The sequence below is a fragment of the Tamandua tetradactyla genome, chromosome X, assembly GCF_023851605.1.
Source record: "Tamandua tetradactyla isolate mTamTet1 chromosome X, mTamTet1.pri, whole genome shotgun sequence".
In the NCBI taxonomy this organism is placed as follows: domain Eukaryota; kingdom Metazoa; phylum Chordata; class Mammalia; order Pilosa; family Myrmecophagidae; genus Tamandua; species Tamandua tetradactyla.
This window is the reverse complement of record NC_135353.1, coordinates 899017-908396: the sequence shown is the minus strand read 5'-3', so window position 1 is coordinate 908396 and position 9380 is coordinate 899017. Positions and strand designations below refer to the sequence as shown.

At 39.9% G+C, this 9380-nt stretch overlaps 1 protein-coding gene across 1 annotated transcript in view; it reads left to right on the top strand.

Moving 5' to 3' along the window:
- The first annotated feature begins 980 nt into the window (after nucleotides 1-980).
- VBP1 (VHL binding protein 1) overlaps nucleotides 981-9380 on the top strand; it is a 42205-nt gene continuing 33805 nt past the window's right edge. Inside the window, exons 1-2 of the mRNA XM_077145762.1 lie at nucleotides 981-1112; nucleotides 4207-4331. Coding sequence (XP_077001877.1) covers nucleotides 1020-1112; nucleotides 4207-4331 — 218 coding nt within the window. The 5' untranslated portion in view covers nucleotides 981-1019. The remainder of the gene's footprint in view (nucleotides 1113-4206; nucleotides 4332-9380) is intronic.

Sequence of the window (9380 nt, the reverse complement as noted above, 5' to 3'; positions counted from 1 at the left end):
AAGGAAAAGACCAGTTGACAACTTCAGACCCAAAGTAGGCTACCTCCCTCCACGTTCCCCTCCCCATCCGTTCTTCAAACAGATGACCAGTTTGTCCACTGCCCTCGCCCTGACTATAAAACTTAAATCAGCCCCCTGCCCTCCTCGGAATTGAGTTTTTCTCTCTCTTCCCTATGATGGCAGCTGTGGATAAAGTCATCCTTCCTCATTTAACATGGTCCCGTGCAATTTTTTCTTTGGCAGAACTGACATTTATCTCTTATTCATAGACGACCTGGCTTATGGTAGGCTTTGGGTGAGTGGGTGAAAGGCCCCACGGGAAGCGCTCCAGCGAAAACAAAGGCAAGAACAAGCACGGTAGGTAGATGTTAGAAAAGAGCTCAAAAGAATAACTACTTGGGTCTGTATGAAGCTCTTGCTTTCAAAGGGTTTTATAGAGCATGATGTTGGGAATGTCTGCGGGCCTAGAAGTCGAGGTTTGGTAGTAGCCTATGAAATTGTAAAAACGTTGAGCTGGACAAGATTCTGATTAAAGGTGGCTCTCCAGAAAGGTGGTGCAACGGACGTAGTATTGATTTCAATCTGGCCAGTGGCTGCATTTAAAACAGATACAAAGTAAGTAAGTCCCCTTTAAGGGGTAAGAAGCTCTCTCCTGAATGGTGGGACGGTGATAGTGCAGCCTGTTCCAGGGAGGAGTGGGGTCCGGCCTGGTCCCTGATTCCTAGGGCCCTACACGAAATCTCCGGGCCTTTTTCCCAGGAGTCCGTACAGGTCCTTCCCACAGCTCCTGCCTTCTTCTCGGTTGGCCCTTCCCATGCTTCTCGCGCACTTGCTGGAGGCCATGCAGCTCCCCCTGGTTGGGCGAATCTTCGCAGGGCAAATGGCGGCCCCTTTCTGCTGGCCAATAAATGCACAGACTCACCAGTGAGGGGCGGGCCAGCAGGTGATTGCGAGCCAATCACGTGTCCCCGCTGGCTGGCGGCTGGGGAGACGCGGGGTTGCCGGCTCGTTCCCTCAAGATGGCGGCCGCTAAGGACTCTTGTGGCTTTGGGGAAGTGAGCTTAGGGAACGGGCGGCGACTCCACCTGGGAATCCCCGAGGCCGTTTTCGTGGTAAGAGGCACGCTGGGCCCGGACTCCTTGGCCCAGGCCGGAGACCAAGACCTACTGCACGGCTCCTGGCCCCCCCCACCCTGGTCTTGGCCCTTGGACCAGGTCGCGGAGGGAATGGTGTAGGGAGGGCTTGGCCCACTCTCCTTCCCGTCGGCTGGCCGGGCTGGGTTCCGCTGGGGCCCAGCGGGAGGAAGCGGGCCCGTGAAGAGAAGGGGATGCGGGAGCGCGGGGCGGGTGAGCCGGGGAGCGGGGGCCGACGTCGCGGGGAAGTGAGGACGGGGCCCCGGGGTCGCGCGACCCGAGGGACCGCCGCCCCGCAGCCCCGCAGCCCCGCAGCCCCCGGGTCCGTTCCCTGCAGCCTTCGGGAACCTGGAAAAGGAGCGGCGGCGGCGGCGGCGAGCGCATCGCTCCCCTTACTGGTTGGAGAGACATAAGTGGATAATTAGAATACAAGGGATCGAAAGCAGTGGGTAGAACAGCTGTGTTTAGGTACGAAGGTAAGGAAATAGTCTGTGGAAGGAAAGCAGTGGTTGGTTGCCTCTTGGGGAATGGAGGAAGACACTGAAGGGAAGGTAAGGTAGGGTGAGATGCTCAAGTCCTTGTGTGTCCGACTAAGGAATTGAGACTTTTTCCAGCAGCCGATGGACTGTCATTAAAAGGTTTCTCAGTTAAAGCCACGACCTGTGTGGAGTTGAGAGAGGAGGCAGGGGAAACCAATTTGGAGGCCTCACCCAAGTGGAAGACCAACCCATGTCCAAACAAAGAGAAGCAAGTGGGCGCTAGCCACCCTGCTCTTCAAAAAGTTTCTTCAGGAATAGTATTTGAAAACTACTTGAATAGTGAGACAAAACCTCTAACTGGGCATTCCGGCCAGCTTTACCTGTCTTTCCCCATTTGCTTCTGGCTGGGCCACTATAAAAGCGTTAATAGAGTTTTCTAAACCTCTTGTATCTATATCGCCATATCTGTACCTTTTGCTAATTTTGCCTCATATCCTTCAGAAGACCCATTTCTTTTATTAGCCACCTTTAGACCCACTTTTTATTTTAGAATATAAATTAGGATTCTCATTTTGCAGATGGTGAAACTGAGTAACAGAGCATTTGAGTAACTTGCTCCAGGTCACAGTGACAGGGTGTAAAGTTAGGTAGTTAGAGTCTGAATTTGAGTAATCTGAGACTCTTGAGCCTTAGCATACTTGCTGCTTGCAGGAAAGCAACATAGTTCTCTTTTTCATTGCTATTTCTCTTGATCCTAGCACAGTGCCTGTCACAGTATAAGCTCATAAATTATTGTTGAATTAAATTTTAATAGATTTAATTAGTGTTGAATTAAATTTTCAATACTACATTCATGGTAGTCAGAGATGGCTTCAAAAATCTAATTAAGGAGGATAACTTTGAGGCCTTTATATATGGTCTTTTTTCCCTAAAATTATGGGTTTTTTTTCCCCTAGACTTTAAAATTTCTACCAACATGACAAATAAGTAATCCAAAGTCTACATAATCATTTTTATGTTCCCAGACTAACCGGAATAGCAAGGTATTGTGGAAAGAACACTGGCTTCTAAATAGACCAAGATTTCAATCTTTACTCTCCAATTGCTGTTTAGCCTTGAGCATATTATTTTGCCGCTTTGAGCCTCAACTGAAATAGGGATAACAGTACTTATAGAGTTATGAGAAACGGAATGTCCTTTCAGTATTGGAAATATAGTAAGTGCTTAAGAGATGTTAAGTTTCTAAGATAGGAGGCAGTATACCATAGTGGTTAGAAGTCAGACCTTGCCCTTTCTCCACTCCTACTGGTGTAAGAATTTGTTTTCTTTCTCTCTCTGCTTGAAATGTCCCTTTCTCATTGTTCATCTGAGAAACTCTTCGTCTTTCAACGTCTATTTCAAATGCTACTCTCTGTAGTTTTTCCTCACCCCTATGCCAAGACAGAATTTTTGTCACTTTCATTAGTGTTGTCATGGTACATTGCACACTTACTAGGTGTCATGTATTCTTCTAAACATTTTAAACATACAAACTCATCCTCTTTGAAGAAAAGGTACTTTTATTCATTTTATAAATGAAGTTAAATAATTTCCCCTTGGTCAGTACAGCTAGTAGGTGGTGATGCTGGGATTCAGACCAAGCAGCCGTGTATTGTAAGCAAAATCTTATGCTGCTATGGTTAATTCTCCTTGCTAGTTTCTAAGCTCCTATCCTAATCACATATACAATGTGCTAAAAACTTTAATTTTTTTCGATTTCATATGGTAACCCTTCTAAGATGGTATCAACTCAATTTAAATGCCACGCTCAGCCATTCACTCTTAGCCTCATCTTTTCAGTTTCTTTTTGTCTCTAGCTTGATTTTTACTCCTTGGCTATATTTCTCTTCCTTTTTTCATCATTCCTTATTTCAGCTAAATTATTCCCTTGTAGCTAATATGCATGGATAAGAATAATGATGTGGAGAGCCCAGAAACCATAAGGTAATCAAATTTACTTATAAGGAAGAGAAGTTCTTTAAAGTACTGGAAGACTTTTTTAGAATCTTTTTCAGGTTTCTGTGTATTTTCATCGAGTTCCTGATCCTTACCTAATTAATTAGGTTTTTTTCAAGGACCAGCATTTAGTATACATTAAAACCATGACTGTTGTGTTTTACTGCTTTTCTTTTTGCTTAATTATTCCTGTTACAAAGATTGTTTTGTCTTTTTGGATTACTTAGTATGCAAGGAGGCTTTTGTGGCTTGCAGTCTGTTCAGCACAATAGGCAAGATGTTTGATTGTTGGTAATTCTCATATTTAATACTAAAGCCACATGGGGAAATGTATAAAGCAAGCAAGGTCATCTTTCTCTCCCTATTTGTAAATACAACTAAAAAGAGGAAGATGAAGGAAGAATAAGTTAGCTATATAATTTATGTTCATTTTCTGAAATTGTCTCTACCGTTTTTGACACCTACATATTTAGTTAAAATCAAGCCTTTGGAGAAATAGAAACACAGGCATTTTTTAATTTTTCAAAATAAAGCAGTCAAAAAATCAAATTAGTGGCATGAATTCTAAAATTTGTAATATATTACTTTTGATACTAAAGGAAGATGTAGATTCCTTCATGAAACAACCTGGGAATGAGACTGCAGATACAGTACTAAAGAAGCTGGATGAACAGTACCAGAAGTATAAATTTATGGAGCTTAACCTTGCTCAAAAGAAAAGAAGGTAAGTTTAAAAATTTCTGAGGTATTTTTTTATTAGTCTATAATTTTGTTTGTATAGTCTTAAAAATTCTAAGGATTAGAAAAAGAGAAAATTACCTACTTCTTTATGACATTAACTATGTTATACATTAATAAGATATCACCAAATGAAACAATATATCTTACTGGAATTGTTTACAGTGTTCTCATACTAAATTGAACCAATAGCCAGACTATTTTTTATGTATAATTAATAATATAATACAGCCAGTTATCAATTTGAACATTCAAAAATGGTTATTATTAAGAAAATTCTGGTTTTCTCCCAGTACTGATTTTTTTTTCAAATTAAAAAACATTTCTTTATTGGTTGCTATTCCTACATAGCTTTTTTGTGTGTGTGATTTTTAACCTTTTTTTATTGTATAGTTTAACATGTATACAAAGCAAAGAAATAAAAAAAGCAATAGTTTTCAAAGCACTCTTCAGCAAGTAGTTATAGGACAGATCCCAGAGTTTGTCATGGGTTACCATGCAATCCTCTTAGATTTTCCTTCTAGCTGCTCCAGAATATAGGAGGCTAGAAAGTGTAAATATTTTTTATCATCACAATTGACTTTTTTCCTTTTTTTTGTGAACAATAACATATATACAAAAAACGTATAAATTTCCAAGCACAGCACCACAATTAGTTATACAACATATTTCAGATTTTGACACGACTTACAGTTTCACAATTTTAGGTTTTTACTTCTAGCTGCTTTAAAATACTGGAGTCTAGAAGAGATATTGATTTAATGATTCAGCATTCATATTCATTTGTTAAGTCCTATCTTCTATATATAACTCTACCATTACCTTTGATCTTTCCATCCCTCTCTTTAGGGGTTTTTGGGGTATGGCAATTCTAAATTTTTGCTATTGGAGAGATAGGGAGATGGAACTATCTGATGTTCTAGAGAGGCTAGGCTAGGTTTCAGGACTTATCTGGACCAGGGACCCATCTGGAGGTTATAGTTTTCTGAAAAGTTACATTAGGTCATGGAACCCTTGTGGAATCTTATATATTACTCTAGGTATTCTTTAGGATTGGCTGGAATGGTCCTGTTTGGGGGTTGGCAGGTTATGATGCGTAACAAGGTCAACCTAAAGCTAGCGTAAGAGCAACCTCTACAGTAGCCTCTCAACAACCTCTAGAGTTAGCCTCTCGAGGTTTTTTTTTTTTTAATCTTATATGGCTTGAACTTTATTTTAGTTGAGACATAATTTACATACAATGAAATATCCAGATTTTCATTGTTCAGTTTGATGAATTTTGACAAATATATCCACTTCTGTAACCATTGCCCAGTGTATATTAACCAATGTATAGGACATTTCCCTTACCCCAGGAAGTTCCTTCATACCCCTTTCTGTTCAATCCTTTGTATACTTAGTAGTTAGTTCTATTTTGTGCTGAGTCATGTTCCATTTTACCACAATTTGTTTATCTGTTTTTCTGTGGGTGAAGGTTTGAGTTGTTTCCAATTTTTGACTTTTAGTCTTCATGTTTTCATTTCTTTTGAGTAAATACTTGAGTAGAATTGCTTCCATGAGCCCACGCTCTCCAGGTTTTCTTCTTTTCTCACTGGTGGCACCTTTTCAGTCTCCTGTTCTGGACCCTTTTGGTCTCAGTAACTCTTATGCTTAAGTTCCCCATTTTCTTTTCTCTATAACCTCCCCCTAGGTGCTTTATAGTTTGATGATGAGGAGAGTGTCATGCTGCTGGGAAGATAAGTAAATTGAGAATTGAAAACTTTTGGAGTTGCTCATTGGATTTGGCAATAAAGAGGCCATTGATGACAGTGATACAAACATTTTCTGTGGTGAGGTGGGGATAAAAGCCTAATTGACATGATTATGGGGGAGGGAACATAAAGACATTGAGTGTAGATAACTGTTTTGAGGAGTTTTACTATAAAAGAAGGGGGATAGAATGGTATTTAGAAAGGGGTGTGAAGTTGAGGTTTTTTTTTTTTAAGATGATAGAAATAATAGCATGTTGGAATGCTGATGGGAGTACATCAGAACTTCATTTCTTCTTAAGACTGAATAATATCCCATTGTGTGTACATATCACATTTTGTTTATCTGTTTGTCTGTTGATGGACACTTGGATTGCTTCCACTTTTTAGGTAATTGTGAATAATGCTGCTGTAAACATTTGGTGTACAAATATCTGTCTGAATCCCTGCTTTCAATTCTTTTTGGGTATAGGTAATTCTGTGTTTGGTTTTCTGAAGAACTGCCAAACTGATTTCTACTGTTGCTGCACCACTTTACAATCCCACCAACAATGTATAAAGGTTCCGATTTCTCCACATCTTCATCTGTACTTACTTTCTGTTTTTTAGTAATAACCATTCTAGTGGGTGTGAAGTTGTATCTCATTGTGGTTTTAATTTGCATTTGCCTAATGACCAGTGATGTTGAGCATCTTTTAATATGCTTGCTGTCTATTTTCATATCTTTGAAGATATGTCTGTTGAAGTTCTTTGCCCATTTTTTAATTGGGTAATTTGTCTTTTTCTTGAGTTGTAAGAGTTCTTTATATATTCTGGATATTAAACCATCTTTCCTGTTCCTCCTTTATCCCAGTCCCTGGCAACCACCATTAATCTACTTCCTGTCTGTAGATTTTCCTGTTCTTTCATATAAGTGGAATCATACAATATTTGCAATTTTGTGTCTAGCTTCTTTCACTTAGTGTAATGTTTCAAGGTTCATCCATATTACAGAGTGTATAAATATGTCATTCCTTTTTATGGCCTAATGATATTGCAGTGTATGGATATACCATATTCTATTTATCCATTCATTGATTAATGGGCATTTGGGTTGTTTCTACTTCTGGCTATTGTGAATAATCCTCCTATGAACATTGGTGTATAGGTTTTTATTTGAACTTCTGTTTTGTTTCTTTTGGGTGTATACCTAGGAGTGGAATTGCCAGATCATATGGTAATTCTTTAATGTTTTGAGGAAACACCAAACTTTTCCATAGAGGCTGCATCATTATACATTCTCATTAGCAGTGTACAAGTGTTTAAGTTTGCTGATGCTGACAGAATGAAATATACCAGAAATGGGTTGGCTTTTATAAAGGAAATTTATTAAAAGTTGACAGTTCTAAGGCCATAAAAATGTCTAAACTAAGGCATCCAGACAAAGATAACTTGGCTCAAGAAAGGCAAGTGGCGTCTGGGACTCGTCTGTCAGCTGGGAAGTTGCCATGGCTGGCATCTGCTGGTCCTTTGGCTTCTGATTTCAGACAGCTTCCCCAGGGGCATTTTCTTTCTGCATCTCCAAATATCTCTGTCTGTGTTGCTCTTAAGCAACTGTGCTTTTCCAAAATGTCTCCCCTTTAAAAGGACTCCAGTAAACTAATCAAGACCCAGCTTGAGTGGGTGGAGTCACATCTCTGTCTCCATCCGCAGTTCTTCATGGAAACACTCCAATCAAAGTTTCCACCCTAAACAATAGGTCTGACCCACAAGACTGGATTAGGAAAAGAACTTGGCTTTTCTAGGGTATATAATGGTTTCGGACTAGCACAACAAGGGTTCTAATTACTCTACATCTTCACCAACACTTGTTATTTGATTTTTTTTCCCATTATTATAGGTATCCAAGTGGGTGTGAGGTAATATCCATGGTTTGTTTTGATTTGCATTTCTGTGATAGAATTGACAGAATTCCAAGTTAGGCAGAATATAACAGATATGTGCCTTATGTCATTCATTCCTCAGGTAGCTTCCCAAACCAAAATAGAACAGATTTACATGCTAATTTGTGAGCAATGCCACTGTGCTCCCTCTGGAACCAAGGATAGGTTCCCACAGTGAGAATGGGGCTGCCACCTTCAAGATATCACCAACCCAGGGAGAGTAGAACAAGGGAGTTTGCTATAAAGCTAAGTTGCTTTAAAAAAACCCAAAACACAGAAATAAAGGTACATTACTTCCTCAAGCCATGGCCCAATGTATGTCAGCTGAGTAGAGCAAGACTCTGTTCCATGCAGATATTCAGAGACCTTGTTTTCTTCCATCTACTGCCTTTGTAATGCATCTGCTTTGCAAGTGAAAGAAGAGCATGGAAGATTAGGTTTTGTAAAAACCAGGTCTGGAAGTGGCCTTACTACTTCCACATTCTTTTGGCTAGAACTCAGTCATAAGCCCATTTCCAGCAGCAGGGGAGGCTGGGAAATGTGGTCTGGCTGTGAGTCCAGTAGATAAAGGAAAACTGGAGAATAACTAGTTTTGATCAGAGTAGATGAAAAAAAGTATAGAAACTACTGTGCTTATAGGAATTGGAGAACTGAAAAGGTGGAAGATGTTATGGTTAGAACTGTTGGAGTTTATCGGTTTAACAAGTGCTTATTGAGTACCTATCATTTATCAGGCACTGTTCTGGGCTCTGGGAATATATCAGTGAACAAAACGGGAGAGAGGCTTATATTTGAGATGGTGTCTTAACGAGAGAGGCTCTAGTGAGTGTGGGAGCAGTAAGGGTAGAATAAAGATGTTGTTTGATAAAGTTGTTTGGATTTGTACCAAGTGGTGTAGAACTATGGTAACAAATACAGACCTTTTCCTTGATTCGGTGTTTGCTTAGTTGCTGTAAATCTTTGACTGTCTGCCAAGTTCTGATAAAGTTGGTTCTGACTGTTTTTTCAAGTTTTTCAGTTTTTCTTTGTAGGGACAGCCTACCCACTCCCCACCTCAAGTTCCTTATTGGCCATTTTTGTTGGTATCATTCCCAGAACTTTGTTTTTATGTCCTTAGTCTATTTTTTTCCTTACAAATTATACTGTAATTTGACAAGAGCCTGAGAACTATTTTGCAAATTTCTCCATGCATGACACAAGACTTGGGCAGTTTCTAATCACCATAGAGAAAAGTTGAACCCAGTGACAAAAAAAATGTTTTATGCTTTCCTTAAATGACTTTGAAGGCTTTCAGCTAATTGTTTTTATTTCCCTTGGTCTCCTCATTGAGGTTGATTTCATTTGGGAGTCAGTTGCTAGTAGTTT